Source organism: Protomyctophum parallelum (genome assembly GCF_964188405.1).
Source record: "Protomyctophum parallelum genome assembly, chromosome: 5".
Lineage (NCBI taxonomy): Eukaryota > Metazoa > Chordata > Actinopteri > Myctophiformes > Myctophidae > Protomyctophum > Protomyctophum parallelum.
In genome coordinates, this window is record NC_139702.1 from 23,432,370 (window position 1) to 23,449,534 (window position 17,165).

General features: G+C 41.2%; 1 protein-coding gene across 2 annotated transcripts in view; it reads left to right on the plus strand.

Moving 5' to 3' along the window:
- The window catches only part of evi5l (ecotropic viral integration site 5 like), a 39,620-nt gene extending 29,782 nt beyond the window's left edge, over window positions 1-9,838 (plus strand). For both annotated transcript variants that reach the window (XM_083766039.1, XM_083766040.1), the window contains 7 exons: window positions 560-676; window positions 1,734-1,874; window positions 3,330-3,488; window positions 4,316-4,462; window positions 4,576-4,671; window positions 4,887-4,982; window positions 7,520-9,838. In XM_083766039.1, coding sequence (XP_083622165.1) covers window positions 560-676; window positions 1,734-1,874; window positions 3,330-3,488; window positions 4,316-4,462; window positions 4,576-4,671; window positions 4,887-4,982; window positions 7,520-7,846 — 1,083 coding nt within the window. In that variant the 3' untranslated portion in view covers window positions 7,847-9,838. The remainder of the gene's footprint in view (window positions 1-559; window positions 677-1,733; window positions 1,875-3,329; window positions 3,489-4,315; window positions 4,463-4,575; window positions 4,672-4,886; window positions 4,983-7,519) is intronic.
- Window positions 9,839-17,165: the final 7,327 nt, after the last annotated feature.

A 17,165-nucleotide genomic window follows, 5' to 3' on the forward strand; every position in this document is an offset into this window, starting at 1 on the left:
TAAATGTTCCTAGATGTTTCTATCCACATTTACCAAGAGCTATGGATTTACTAGTGTGCATAATTACCATCCCTCGCAGGAAATGCATAGATAAACCATTATCATCTATGAGTGAGCATATAAATGATTGGTTTTCATTATCAGTTTATGTATGACATCAACTTCATCTTTATCTGCTACAGTACATCAAAACAAGTACACAGATCTGATTCAGACTAGATTTGGCTGCCAGTCTGAACACACAGATCCTTTCAGTACACAGATGAAATCATGAATGGTGTTCCTTTCAGTACACAGATGAAATCAGCCCATGTGACATGAATGGTGTTCCTTTCAGTACACAGATGAAATCATGAATGGTGTTCCTTTCAGTACACAGATGAAATCATGAATGGTGTTCCTTTCAGTACACAGATGAAATCATGAATGGTGTTCCTTTCAGTACACAGATGAAATCATGAATGGTGTTCCTTTCAGTACACAGATGAAATCATGAATGGTGTTCCTTTCAGTACACAGATGAAATCAGCCCATGTGACATGAATGGTGTTCCTTTCAGTACACAGATGAATTGGTGAGCGACCTCCAGACGCAGCTGGAGCAGTCCAGGCTGCAGGAGGCGGAGCTGCTGGGAGCGCTGAAGGAGATGCAGGACAAGGTGCTCCACCTCGAGAAGGTCAGATCACAGAGAAACATCATGCACGTGGCGGGGGTGTGTCTGTGTGTGTCAGTGTGCAGGTGTGGTTTTTTTGGCAGTGAGAGCTGCCAAAATGCGCACAGTCGCATGCACGCACGCACGCATGCACGCACACACACACACACACACACAGTCACACACATACACTGTCGATACATACACAGAGGGGTAGAAAGTAAGACAGAGAGCAGAGAGCAAAAATTGTACAGTAAGGGGCGATTCACACTATGGTCCCGGGTGCGCACTCGGGACCACTTGGCAGATGTTGTGGTTTAGTGTGAATGATGCGTACCGTTCCCGGGAGCGGATCGCCCAACCGTCCCCGGGACCGCATGGGGGGGCGGGTCTCTGGACCGTTGAAGTGTATTCAGATGCGTGCCTAAAGAAGGAAGTGGACTGTTTTATTTTTTAAAGAACGTGACATGATCTCTAGTCGACGAGCCAAGCGTCAACAAAAGAAAACACACAGACGCTGCACGACGCGTAACACCAGCGCATTTCTCAACGCCGCCCGTCTACTGTTGAATCTGTGTATACGTGCAGCACCGCAGTACGCACTGATCTTATTCTGCGGACTACACGTGGCTCTTGGGCTTTGCTTGGCATAGTTTCCAAAGTAAAACAAAATAATAATAATGCTAAAGTAGAATCCATAGCAAACTAATATCAAACACGACACTGGAGCACAGCACTGACTGACACAGTGAATAGCAGGCAGGCTGACAGTGAAGTAGTATAACGGCAAAGAGCCAAAGAGGCAATGCAGTGTCTGGATTTATTGGAGACAATGTCGCAGAGTTGATGGTCAGTGTCCGTGCGCGCCAGCCATCAAGCACACCGCCATCTGCAAGTGTACCCGGGTGCGCTGTTGAATCTCGGGCAATGTGATTCATGGCCATCGGGGACCAGGCAACCGTATTCGGAAACGGTTCCAATGAAACGGATTCAGTCCGTCTCAGTGTGAATCGCCTATTAGAGACATAATGGGTGCTTATTGATGATTATACATTTTAATGTTTAATGTACGCCCATCCAGAGGAGCAGCTGCCTGCCTGACGAGCACAACGTGGTGGCTCTGCAGGAGGAGGTTAAACAGCTGAAACTGAGGGAACTGGAGACGCTGCAGTCCTTCAGAGAGATGCAGGACTCCATCACTGAGCTCAACCAGCGCTGGCAGGTACTGTAGGTAGCAGGCCCACACACACACACACACAGGTGATGCAGTATACGTGCAAACGCACGTCCACACGTTAACTCTAAGCCGGGTTTTCACCGACTACGTTTGCTTTTTGTCAAGATTTTGAATTCTCTGGACTAGAGACAAAATGTGTTGTGTGCAGTCTTGTCGTGCAGTTGGCAGTTAAAATGTGTCACTTTGTACCAAAACCAAACATCCTTTTCCCCGTTCTGCAAACAAAGCCCAGCTTAATAAGCTGTCACCCTCACAGCTAGAAGGTCCTGGGTTCGATTCCCGCTGTGGGCGCTGGGGGTGTGTTCTCTCCTCAGCGTCATCGGTGCCCATACCCTAGGTGGGGTTGGTGAAAGGCCCTTTCTGTGTGGAGTTTGCATGTTCTCCCCGTGTCCCATACGCCCAGGTTATAGGTAAAACATGCAGTAATCCTGTTCTCTAAACTGCCTCTGCTTGGCCGGCCGGGGCGCCTGATAGAGGTGAAAGGAACTGGTTTGAATAACGTGTTCCTTCCACGCTCTACGTCCAAATGGGGAAACTCCCCCCTGTCAGGCTTGGACTTCTCATGCAGTGAAGAAAGTATGAGGTCAGTCCATTGCTCTCCCCAGGTTGGCAGAGGGATTGTAGCGCCCAGGATTACATTCGATAATTGACACTGGGTGAAAAGATGGGGTTACAAAATAATGGGATAAAAATATATTCCATGATAAATCACATGCAAGGTCTTTTCAGTCAGGTCCTTATTTTAAGACGAAAATGACCCCGGGTCGTGAACCGTCAGAACCGGAGGTTCTAGATGTATATTCTCCTACGATATTATTGTAATTCACCCGAAACATACATTTTGCAACCACGATCAGCGGTGCTTTAGTTATCGACCGTGAATAAAGCTTGTTTTGATTAAAAACGGAATCTGGGGCCCAGACAGCTCAACCGTCTGGGCACCTAGGCTGCTGAGCCAGCCTGACGGCCTGCCGCGGGCTCGACTCCCGATCCCGACGGCCTTTGCCGTGTGTCTTCCCCCAGCTCTCTCCCCATTTCCTGTCAGTCTACTTTCAACCTATCAATAAAAGAAATCATAGAAAAAAGATCTGAGAATAGAAGAATCAGAGATAAAAGCATTTGAAAAAACTGGAAACAAGTGGAGGTAGATGTGGTGGCCGACATCTTGTTTCTGTTTCATTTCCTGTTCAGACTGTATTTATTGATGTCTGCAGTGCTTTCAGTCTGCTGCCTCAGCAATACATGGATGCTCCCTGTCCTGACAGACTTAGTTTCACATTTGACCATTTCTCAGGTTAACAAACAATTGAGTATTCCTTTAATCTTGTTTCATTTCATTGCAATTAGTTGTTACAACTGTTTATTTATTTGTTATTCTTTGTATGTCTACTTATAAACACAGATAAACATACTTTACATTCCCTCCTATGTTTTCTCCAGCAACACATGTCCCGGGGTGGGGGGAATTGGAAGGAATCCCCTAAGAAGAATGCTCTGAATGAGTTGCAGGACAAACTGATGACCATCAGACTGAGGGAGGCTCAGGCCCAGGCTGAACTCAGAGAGGTCAAACTCAATGTCTTGCAGCTGGAAAGCCAGGTTGGTGATGGCTATCATTCCCAGAGGTTTTCAACACTTTTCATATCACGGGCCATATTTATTCTGCATTTGAGCAACGGACCACCACTGTTACCAACTCTCCATCATTTAGCTGGAGAGGACCACTGTGTGGTCCCTGGACCACTGGTTGAAAACCACTGCATTAAACCCTAAAGGCTCATACATACTCCAGTTTTTGGTGATAGCTTATCACCGCGGTGTAGTTGTTAAAGGGTTGGAAAACTACACCATTACGCCAGTTGCGGTGATGATCAGCTATCACCGCGGACACAGACCCATCTCTCTGTTTTTACTACCAGACAAGTCTTTTCACTCTGGAGCTATCACCCCGTTCACTGATTGGTCTAGAAGTTGGGTAAACCACAGGGAGGCGGGGTCAATCCTTAAGGACATCACTGCAAGTATGATGGCCTCAACTATCACCTAAAACGGTGATAACCTATCACCAAAAACTGTATGTATGAGCCTTAAGGGCCTTATCTTGTGCGCCACCATTTTTTTTTTACTATTTTGAAAAACATTTTAAAATAGTTAAAATAGCCGATCCACTTCAACATCTTGTGAGCTTGTAGATGGGCCATTTGAACTATTTTAAAATGTTTTTCAAAATAGTAAAAAGTGCCTAAAAGTAGCCATATAAGCATATATAAGCAAGATATCGTTGAAGTGTAAAACTGGACGTCAACACTGGGGATGGCCTCGATCGTCTTTATCTCTCTGATTTCTGTGACTTCCCTCTCTTTTTCTGCGCTCTCTTCCACTCCCACATTCCATCTCTACCCTCTCCCACTGTTCTCGAATTCTAGAACCAAATCCACAGCAAGTTGATTGGTCGCCACGAACAGGAGCGCTCCGCCCTCCAGGACCGCATCCAGATGGTGTCCAATCAGAACAAAGGCCTACAGACCCAGCTCAGCGAGATGAAGAGGAAACAAGCAGAGTCCGACTGCAAGGTTTGAATGGAGGCAGTGTTGAGTTTGACAGCAGATTTTGACATAGTTTTAGTCATAGTCTTTTGATTAAAATGTTTCTTGTGCCCACTCTACCTTTCTCCTCATACATGCAGAGTAAAGAAGAAGTCATGGCGGTGCGATTAAGAGAGGCTGACAGTATGGCCGCGATGGCTGAGCTGAGACAGAAGATGGCTGACTTAGAAATACAGGTTTGTGCGACTGTGCGTACATGCATACATCCATGTGCTCATGTGGGTTTGTGGGCGTGAACGTATGCAGTTAAAAAAATCGCACACCATTTTAAAAGTTCTTAAAATACCATATTAATAGTGCGATGTTTAAAGCCACATACCGGTAGGTCTTCTTCAGGTACGAACGCTCATGTGCGTGTGTGTGTGTGTGTGTTGTTTACTCTATCTTGCAGAAGGAAGAAGGGTTAATCAAGGGGCAGCTGAACCACTCAGATTCCAGACAGTATATCACCCAGCTCCGAGATCAGATCTCTGAACTCAAGAATGAGGTATGAGTCATGACAAACTCACACACTACTGACTTAATTCCCAGTTTACAAGTAGTTGGAAAATAACAATGAAATCTTACTATCTGCGGTTTACTTACGGTACTATCTGAGTTTTTCTAGTATATATAAAAAAGTAGCAATTAAAAAAGAATCTAAAAGGAACGCTAACGTTGTGTGTGCCAATAAATAAATGGAAACTGGAGTACTTTGGATTTTTATAAATTACCAATAATATGTCATACTAAGTCATATTGATTCAGACCAGTTGATCAGAGACACTAGAAGAACTTTAAATGAGAAAAAGAGGTTGTGCATCAGCAATAGTTTTCAGTGGAGTGCTAAACCCAGATCCAGTATACATCAAAAAGTAGGAATTAACTCATTCAATTCCAGACTAAATAATAATTTAATCCACCCAGTGCCACAATCTTTTCAGTGTTAGTCTTATTTTGAAGGCGAAAATCTCACAGGCCGGAAACCGGAAGTGAAAGTGGCTGTGTAATGTCTCACGCGATGTTATTCTAATTCATCCGAAACATACATTTTGTAACCACGATCATCAGCGCTTTAGTTGTGGGCCGTGAATAAAGCTTGTTTTGATCGAAAACGCCATCTGGGAAAATAATTTGAGATAAACAGAAATAACTTTTCAGTTTTCTGAAAAATGTATGTTATAATATAGGCTATTTAAAGTTAAAATCTAAAATGACACAGCTTTCTTGGTTGTAACAGGTTAAAGACACACAAACCACACCAACAGAACTTTAAGTTGTCACATAAGCTGCATATTACTTCAGATTAATTTGTCCAAGTGTGCTTCGTGAGAAGAGGGGCCAAAGTTCTTGCAGCTCCAACCCACGAGAACGCCATTCTCACCTCACAAGCCTGCTGTGATTACCGTAACTCTGATCACGACAGTCTGCAACAGTGTGAAAGCTGTTTCACACGTTGAACGCCCTTGATGCGTGCGAGTAACCCACAATACTCACTCATTTAGGAATAGCAGTGCATGACTAGGCCTTGTGCATGTCACAGTAATATAATGAGGCCTCCCTGCACTTTGCCATGACTTTCCTCACTGCTGTTCATAATCATAACAAGATTTAGTTTTTGCTTTCTACATAAATTCTACATAAAAACTCAGAATGTAATATAATGTATGAGTTTTCAAAATCCCTTCAAAGTCCATTTTTACACCACTCAATCAATGCTGAGGATATGGGTCTAACACTGATAACTTTATTGCGCAGTAAGGTTGTCGTCTAATGAATATTTCTGTGGTGTAAAAATACACAGAGAGAGAGAGAGAGAGAGAGAGAGAGAGAGAAGGAAGACAACAGCCATTGTCAATAACAGTTCAATTGGTTTACCACAGAAGACCCCCCCCCTTCCCACCCCAACCTACTCTGTGGGTAGCCTACCCCAATGCATGATGGGATAATAATGTATGTACCTTATTTGACATGAGTAAGTGAAGAGCTTGTAAACCAATTTACAATTTAGGCATTTAGCAGACGCTCTTAATGCAGAGCAACTTACATTAAGCAAGAACAAAAAGCATGGCAATACATTACATACATAAAAAGTAGTTATCATGAAATATGCGTAAGCTAAGAACGTAACAGTGGAATATCTATATAATGAAACTATACATACTATACATATTGCTATATGTATATATACTATGCTATACAATTATGTACTATGAAGTGCTATGACTATATACAATGCAATTCTAGTGCTGTCTACATAACATGCTATAAGTCTGTATCAAATGCTATCTAAGTCTACAAACCCACTCAGAAAATACACCTACATACTACAAGGTGTACTCTATCTAATCTTTTTTGCTGTTGTTGTCTGAAAGAATGCTTACAATATGTAACAATAAAGTACAACCTTGAACCTTGAGGAGGCACAGACTGGTGGCTGTATGTGTACAGACAGTATATGAAAACTTTATAAACACAAACATGTATATAATGTACCACATTGGACAAAAATGATCTCTGGTCTAGTTGGTGAGAGACCACATTATGCTCTGATTGAGTTGTAAAGCTCTTGTTGTCCTACTCATACTCATACTCACTCACACCACCTGATGCAGAGTGAAAATACTGGGGTTCCCACAGTTTTTGAGAGACATTTTCTCATCAGCTGATTGTATTATTCCATCGTGGAGGCTCACGTATCAGAACAGAAAAATCACTATGATTAAGCTCCTATATCTGCGTGCCAGAATTCAGTCTGATATCCTCTGGCAAGGCATTGAGGGATGTGGGCTAAATTTAAGAGATGCAGGCGATCAGGACTTTGTCACTACGGTTCCTAGAATTTTGGTACAGCTTGCTTAAACACATTATTAATCTTATTCTTTACTTATCACTAACTGCAATTCTTAGGAAGCTTGCGCAAAGATAATTTCACCCACTCCTCCTTTGGCGTAAACTTACATTGACAATACAATACATTGAAGTTGAAGGATGAGGAAAAACATGAAGAATTGAGGTTATGATTCCATCCCTTCTGTAATTCAGGTGCGGGAGCTGCGAGGGCAGAAGGTCGGCCCCGGCTCGCGGGTCAGTGGCGGCGGAACCAACGACTACCAGGACCTGTGCTTGGCCAGCCCGGCCTCCGTTGAGGGGGACTACCTGAGCTCGGACGACGACCTCCTCCCCAGCCCGCTGCCGGCCAGCGCCCTGTACCCGGTGCTGCCTGGCCCCCGCCACCCCTCGGTCACTCCTCTGGACAGCGAGGGCAGCACGGACAGTGAGCCGGAGGAGCGGCTGGTGCGCGTGCATCAAGACCACCCGCCGCCGCAGCTGTACGGCAGCATGGTGTGTGCCGAGGGCCCGGAGAACTGAGCGCTGACGCCCCGGTCGCCGCTAGGTCTTGGCGTGTACGGATGGAATGAAGGGAGGCAGAGGTGCTGCTGTTTCATACAGGACTGAACCGACACTTTAAACTGGCACTGTACTGTATGCCGTGTTCTCCTCATCCTCCTCCTCTCCTTCTTACGCTTCTTCAGTGATTCTTTCCTCCCTTCCTCGATGCAGACGTACCATCTGCTGGACCTCTTCTGGACTTTGTTACTCGTGTCCTCAGTTGCATCCCTCCGCTTTCTGTCTGTCTGTCTGTCTAAAATAATCTATAGTTTTTGACCCTGTGACTGCTGAAGGAGGCATGAAGTCAACGCCTCTATTCTTCACTCATACACACACACACACACACACACACACACACACACACACACGCCATACCAGGACAATGACTGAAGCAATGCACACATATTCATATATCCATAAATAAATACCCAATAAATACTCAAGCGTTAAAGGAGAATTCTGGACTAATTTCTAACAGCAATCTTATTATATCCAACAACCAGTGGTAGGCAAAAAAAACAAGAACATTCAGAGAGCATGCACGCTGGGTGCACGCTGGGTCTTATGCTGCTTTCACACTGGCAGATGCAAAAGATACAAAGTTACAAAGCTACACAGCATTTGTAGCTTTGTATCGTTGTAGCTGAAGTTGAAACCAGCTCAACTTATTTCATGTCATATCTTCATGTCGCTGGCTTCCATTGAAAATTAATGTCAGACTGTATCTTTGCATCTCCCGTGTGAACGCAGCATTAGGCTCATTCGCCTTGTTAAAGAAGCCTCTTTGGAACAGAACACTGTGCAACGACTTAATCAAGTGATCAAAATGTAACCTAACGTAAGACCCCGCGTGCACGGTCAGAGCTGTGCTGTGCTCTGGATGTTATGTAATTTTTCACCTGTACCACTAGTTTTTGGATAAAATAACAACAGATTAAGGTAAGAAAACGGCTAATCTGGAATTCTCCTTTTCAGCTTGAACTGAACAAACATGGCTGTTCATTTCCTTTAGATGTGAAGCTAAAAGGGACTCACTTTCGCCTCTGCAAAGGCTTTGGTGAAAAATGATCATGAGGATGGTGGAATGGGATAGATAGTGGATGAAATATTATTTTTTTTACTTGATCAGTTTGTCATAAACTGATCAAGTACGAGATGTCGTCACCCCTCATTTCCTTGTCTCTAAGTTTCTGCCATTTCCCACCTCGAGCAGAGATGCTGTTTGGCTTACAGTGGACTCCCAGTTCTTTCTCCATATCTCGGTTCCATTCATGAGGGATGATCCGCGAGTCGTGTCTGCTGTCCTCAAGAACAAAGGAATCCCCATCCACTGTCCTCTCAGTGCACAGAACAAAGATGGACAGAGACAGAGAGAGGGAGAAGTCAAGAGAAGGAGAGGAGCGCTGTATGGAAGTGTACACATCAGTATTCAGTATCATAGAAATGTCACTAGACATTTATAAATGACTTTCATAGCAATTTACCATAATTAATATGTGTATCGTCTGTGTCTATTGTACGCCTTGAGAATTAAGAAGGCGAGCAAATTATGGTTAAAAGAAAACTCCATCATGACCCAGAAAAACTCATTGTTGCCAAATCCTTTTTTAAATTATTTATATGTTGTAATTTATTTTGGTATTTTTTTGTTTTTTATTTTTTTTATATATATCTAGAACCATATATCTATTGAGATAATGACAGAGGCCAAACTCTCTATTATTGGTAGAGATCCCACCGTCCTTTGTGCCAACACGGGCCCTGCGGCTGTTGTGCCAGGGTTGCTGTGACGAGACGTGTTTGAGAGATGGAGAACGTGCTGCTATCGTTTTGATTTGACTCCTTCCATTTTGTTTTCCTGTTGTTTCTATGTTGTCAGTGTGAGGTGAACAGGCAACCTCCCTTTAACCTTGTTTTTATGTTGTCAGTGTGAGGTGAACAGGCAACCTCCCTTTAGCCTTGGGAAAAAAGTGTGACGCTTGAAAAAGATTAGTGTGACAATTATTTGAAAACTAACCCCGCAGTGTTATAGAGCTAAATACTGTCTTACATCTTGCATAATGGGTGTCCATATTCTGAGTCCTCCTGGCACAATAATGCCTTTTTTGATTTTTTTGATTACTTGATCATTCTGATTATAAGACCTTTGTTTTTCTGAAACTTAAAGGGATAGTTCAGATTTGCCCGAGTCCACTGGTGGGAGTTCTGCTCTGGTTTTGGTGAATATTAAGTAGTTCCGGTCATTTTGTGGGGGGCACTGGGGCCACGCAGTAAAAGTAAATTAATCCACAAAACTAACGTAATTTGTATTGTTGACCTATTTCTAAACTTTCGTTCAACTTTGACCCCTCTATCACATGGAACTACTTTTTGGGTTTAGTGATATGGACACAAAAAACATAGTTCCATGTGATAGAGGGGTAAAACATTAACGAAAGTTGCACTAATATTTTAGAAATAGGTCAACAATACAAATGACGTTAGTTTTGTGGATTTATTTACTTTTACTGCGTGGCCCCAGTGCCCCCCACAAAATGGAACTACTTAATATTTCACCTAAACCAGAGCAGAACTCCCACCACGGGACTCTGGCAATCAATTAATACAGTTGCAACCACTATATTAATGGCAAGTATTTCATACAACTTAAGTTCAAAAAATCTGAACTATCCCTTTAAGACAACTGAACACAATTTAGCAGAAACGGTAGATAAATGTGTTTGCCGCAAAACTCAATTGTTATCATGTTGGGCATTATCGGTGCCCTTTGTATTAACAAAGCATTTCAAAATAGAATTGCTGAATCACCAATACAGGTCATTATATCAGTTTAAAGACAATGCTTGGGTATGTTTTGTAGTATGTGCCATTGAAAGCGGTAGGGATACCAAGAGAAAACCTACGCTTATTATGAGTGAAGAGTGTATGGGGAAACATATCAAATAAAATAACACATTCTGGCTACAAGAGTACAGTAAATCTATCAAAGATTATATACAGAAATATGACAGGAGAAGAAAAGTAAAGTATGCAGAGCTGATACACATACTGTATAGCTGTGAGTGTGTATAGTTTATCAAACAGGGTGTCAAATGTAAAGAGCAGCTGCTTTTTTGCACTATAGACCAGTCTTCTGTCTGACTCAGATCTGCTCACAACGTTAAACAGGGAGCATTTTTGCAGAGGTAAAGTGTGGACATTAGAAAGGGATGCAGGGTGAGATCTTGTCTAGTTTTGACTTTTCTAGAACAGTTCTAGAATAAGAATAATTATTAATGATTCATTATTCATATTGTATGCTCTAAAGCTTGGGAGCAACCTGACTTTGAATTGCTCATTTGACCATTGTGGGAGGAGATGAGTTCTCCAAAGGCCTGGAACTTGCTTCATACTTTTCACTGTTACATTAAGTGTTCGACTGTATTTTGAAATGCAATCAAACAAGGAAGGAATATTGACAACTTAAAGTAATTAGCAAACAAGCTAGATTCTAGCTAATGACGATGTTGGTTTGCCCCATATAGGAACAAAGAAGAAAACAAAAGTAGTCCCTCACCATCTGATGCAATACAATAATTTCTGTGTCACGCATCATCAAATCAAATTATCATTGCAAATACTAGCATTAATGTCAAAATTGATTGTAAAGATATTTGCAGAATGTACGTGTTTTTCAGAAAAACTGCGGAAAAACACTGCTAACACTCTGAAAAAGTGTGTAGTGTGCAGGGACCTTAAGGGTTCAATGTCTTATCTCCCTACAGTATAAAAGGTACTTGCATAATATTTTTTTAACTTTTAGACAATTAGCTGATGCTTTTGTCTAGAGTAACGTATTTATACCCGGTTAGGGTGGGACCTACTTTGTTTGATTGGAGCATGGGTCGGTTTTGGCCAAACTTTGCAGTTGGGAATTTTTGTGTTGGGTTTGATTTCTAACATACATAGCAGTTGGAAAAATGTTAGTGTAAATGGAAGCTTGGACATGTACAAAAGGTCATTCCCTATCTGTCTCAGTTGGTGTTTGGATAGATTTCCTTGGGTTCAGGTTTGTTTAAAATGTTACACCTGTCATGAGGTCTCATGTGGATGTAAACCCAATGTTATCAATCAACACTAAAACTAACAGTAAACTGCTGTTCAGTGATGGTGCTCCGTACTAGCCACTGTCTAAATACAACTGTATCAACTGTGACAGAAATTTTTATATGTTTGTGAATTCCTTTGGAATATGGTAGCCTACTGCTTGTCATCATTACTTCTTTTTTTTAATGATTACTGTTTCATTCGCTGAACAGGATTACATGAAATGAATATCATACTGTGCCATAATTGTAGGTAGATTTACACGCAATGTGGCACCGCTACATGTACAGTAAGCTTTCAGTGACAAGGAAGCCCTCTCATTTAAATCATCATTCAATGCCACTTTTGTGCAGAAAGATTCTGCACCCCTCCCAAGCACATACTACAGTACAGGCCACTCTACTTTCTTCATGGTAAACGATTGAAATAAGATAATGCAATGCAAAACACTGAGAATTCATCCAGGCTTTATTCATCCCAGTTCATTCTCTGAAGTACTGTAGGCCTACTGTATGTGACGGCCATTTTGGTAGCCATGCCACCATGTTCCAGAACATTGTCCACTCTCTTGCAATTTTACTGATGTTGTTGTCAAGTATATTAAATGACAGTAAAAAGACTATATAAATGACATAATGTGATTAAAAACAAGACGTTTCAGTGTCCTGTATCCAATGATTGAATGATGCAAAATACAATTTAATACAACTTTTTTTTTTTTTTTTAAGATATTTTTTTTGCGGCTTACGCCTTTTATTGATTTTTGAAGGGACAGACAGTAGGCTGACAGGAAACGGGAGAGAGATGGGGGGATGACATGCAGTAAGGGCCGTGTCGGGTCCGGGAGTCGAACCCGCGGCACACTGCGACTGGATTACCAGTCCGGTGCCCAGACCGTTACGCTACGGCCTGGGCCAATTTAATACAACTTTGACACTGCATATTCAGAGGCCGCCAGCTCAGTGATGTTGTCGGTTGTTGCTTTGTGAAAACGCTAATTTGGCCTTTTTGTCTAACCAAACTGCATTTTAGGTCAATGAAAACTGACTGTCAAACTCCTACCAGGGGTTTCAGAAAATCTGCTATCGGTGTTGACATGTAGTCAGAGTTAACTGCGTTTTTGTGTTGCCATGTCATAGTGTGTGCTTGAGTTTTTGGCTTGTGACGCCATCTTCTTATCGCTTATTTGACCCTGGAGTCGGGTCGCAGGGTCATTGGTTGTGTATATTTCAAATTCACACTCTGTCTGTGGAACTTACTATTGGGTAATCCACATACTAGTCTATGACAACACTTTCTGAAGAATTTTCAGTACCAGTGTGGCAGCCCTCTTCTTTCCTCAATAATTCAGATTAACCCACAAGGGTTTTTGCATCACTCAACAATCAAGGTTAATATATGTTACTAGGCTACTCATATACAATTACAAGCAGTATGTGAGGTCCTCAGTAAAAAAAAAGTGTTACAACAACATCACAATAAGAATATTTAAAACTAAGATAAAATAAGTAGCAACATCAGTGTAATACAGTATATGGGCGAGAGACAGTAAATGTGTGTGCATGACTGCATGCGTGTGTGTGTGTAAGTGCATTGAAAAATGCCCAAGATAGCGAGGGCCCCATTTGTGACTTTATTATGGCACAGTACAGTACACTAATATTCACCTTTAGGAGGGAAGGTATCTTAAAAGTCTCCTGGACTTCAAAGGTATTGTACTAGTCACTTTCCAAATAGTTTTTGTGCTTTGCCTCTGAAGCCTCAGTGGAGTTGAGTGAGTTTCTTTGAGGAAGCTGTGTGGTCAAAGTGTCTGCCACAGCGATGAGCCAGACGTCAGATATAATACTTCCTTGTCATTTTCATTATCATAATTATCATCATGAGCGACTATATGCCCATCAACTGCTCAGAAATCCATCCAACCTCTGATTGGAGATCTGATAGTTTATCCAACTTATCCTAATTTTAATATCATTAATATAATATATAACATTAATATCATATATTTTTCAAGACAGGGTGTCTGAACATTTTAGGTACTTGGTTTGTGAAGTTAAGCTTGATTTGGGATGTTTGGATCTATTTGGAAGAGTGACTAATCGGGTAAGTGTATGCATATAAATAACATTAGCATCTTAGCATTCATAATACCTGTTTATCATTTGTTCATTGTATGTGGAGCTGATTTATATATGGAATATGTGCTATATTTTTGTTTAATAATTTGTTTAATATTCAGCTACAGGAAGCCCTATAGGTGCCTGTTCAATATATCCTAATTCAAATTGAGTTCAAGTCAGGAATTATACAACACACTACATACTGTATTGAATAGATTTCCTGGACTATTCAGTAGCAATAACTGAATAAATAAAGTATGAGAACACTGTTCTTCTGACAGCCCTATTATAAAATTCAATAAGCATATTAAATAATATAAATAAATCTGATGATATGGTATCGATCAATACTTTACTGATAATAGCTGTAAGTTGTTCATTCAGAATTCAGAATGTATTTTTATTGAATACGTTCAATAAGACGATTAATTAATAAATAACTATTGTCACAACATTGAGCAGTATAAACCAGTACTTGCTGCCCTCTCCTGGGTAATCGTTTAAGTTTGTGAAACAGCTCCCTTGTTTTATAGTCTAATCTAAGTCTTATTGGCAGAAACAGGATTACTAAAACATTTGTATAACTTTTAACACAAAATGGATCCGTAAATATCACTCATGCATATCTACTGTAGGTTTCCTTAAGGTAAATACATTTTCAGTGATGTATGTAGTATAGTGAACTGATTCATATTGATATTTATTTCATCTCAGAGGTGTCCATTTCATGGAGTCTACATTATTTGTTTCCATAGGTGGTTCCAGACATCTAAAATATGCCACGTTCATTCCTGATAAAACGAGTGGGCCTGCATCACCTGTGTCCTACATCGAGAAACGCCCACCCAGGTGCCATGGTGCAGCTTAAAAATGGACAGGGTTCCTGGAGCACGCCCCTGGAGCATTCCAAAACATATGATGATCGGATAACTAATGGATCATTAGCTCCATGTCTTGCTGGCCATCCTAGCTTCCACCCGGATGCCAACACTGGTAGGACTTTTAACAAACAAAATCTGTTTTAATATCACTGTTTAAGTAGCCTACACCCTACAGTCCATCACTGGAAGAGAGTTAAACTGGGGAAATGTGAAGGTTCACTACTAGGCCGCTGTGGTGTAGGCTATCCCATCTGGAACTGGAACCCACCCAGTTCATGACTTCGTTGCATGTGATCCCATTGGTTTCCTTTATTCCTCAACAGTGTAATACTGCTTAAAAATAAGTACAGTAACAATCATTAAGAGCAAAGGTGTGCAAATGGAAACCAACCAAATTATTTTTGTATACTGTGCAACAGGCGGCCACTGTAGCCCTACCTATTGAAATGCCTGCAGTCCTACTGACAAACAACACTGTCCCCCATCTCTCCCCAGTGGTATGGTCCAGGGCAGGCCCACTTTGAGCACAGAATGTCAGCAAGCACCATCGGTGAGGTGTGGGGGGTCGATGCACCAACCTCAGAGCCTGACAAAGACCCAAAGCAGTGGCTGCTCCAGGATCAGTTCTCTTCCTGAAGAACAGTGTACTCTCTGTGGCAAAGTATTGCATCATCTCATTTTACAGTAGTACTAGTTATATATTTGAAAGATTATGTGATGATCCAACTCTGCATGGGACTTTTGTAACACATACTGTACAGCAGATGGAGCTGTACTTGACAAATAATATTTGCGTGCAATTTATACGAATTTGTCTTCCTTCCTTCCACCTATATTTTAAATGTTTCCATCCCCGTCCATTTTAAAGTGTCACATCCACAAGTGTCATGGAAGCAGACTGCCCATGTCACCAACATACACCAAGACTAGCAGACAGCATGGCCAAAGGACAGACACTGGAAAGCAACCATGCAGGGACAAGGTAATGTTCCTAAAAAATAAAAAGATAATTAAATATTTAACTTAAGCCCTATAAATAATCTGTTGTACGGCAAATCTAAAGTTTGAAATATCTTGAAAAGTTTTAAAAATATTTCCCAAAATAGTGATGCCATTGTTATTGTGGATAATATCTAATTATATTTAATTGTTTTTCTAATACAATAAATATAAAAAGCTATACCCCAAAATAAACAGCTGATGATTAGATGAATCATTGTTTTACTGTTTTACTAATTAATGCATTTACCATTTCCTTCCTTCTAAATATCTAAATATTATGTAGATTTAATATCTGCAGATGTGAGTGTTATATACTCTTCTTCTTGGATACATTTCAGGAAAGGACATTTGACTGTAATGTGTGCGGGAAAACGTTCAAGCGCTCCTCCACCCTGTCTGCTCATCTGCTCATACATTCAGATACTAGGCCTCACCCCTGCCTGTACTGTGGCAAGAGGTTCCACCAGAAATCTGACATGAAGAAACACACCTTCACTCACACTGGTAAGCCTTGAAAACAAAATTGACTTCTCAGGGTGTGGTTGTTGTGACATTGCTGAATTTAATGTTGGGTGTGTCATATAGATCACTGGTTCCCAAACACTGGGTTGGGACCCATTTGTGGGTTGCGGACACATTTTTATGGGTAACGCTTTTGTTTCCTACGTTTTGTTTTTAATTATTAATATTTCAAAACAATTCCAAAAAAGCAAACATTTTTCATGAATTAAAAACTCTAGAATGACTCTAGAAACATTGGTTCCCAAGGCTACTTATAACTATAATATTATACAGTCTTAGTTATGGTTGTTTCCTTTGAGACAACTGAACTGTAAGTGTAGCCTCTAGTCTAGAAGACTGTTTGACCAGTTATTTCAGTTTATTATTTATTTTAGTTGTTCCATGATTGTAAACCATCATTCAAACTTCATTTTAAGGCTTTTGAGAAAACAATTATAGTTTTTCTCCTGCTGTCTCTTTCAGGTGAGAGGCCTTATGTGTGCTAGGTGTGTGGTCAGGCTTTTAGCCAGAGCTCCAACCTCATCACACACAGTCGGAAACATGACGGGGTCCGGCCGTAGCTGTACCACTGCCCTCACTGTCCCTATGACTTCCAGCGAAAAGTAGACCTTAGACAACACCAGCAACATCACTGCATATACCAGTTGGAATAAATAACCTTTTAGACTAATTTCAAGCTTGAATGAG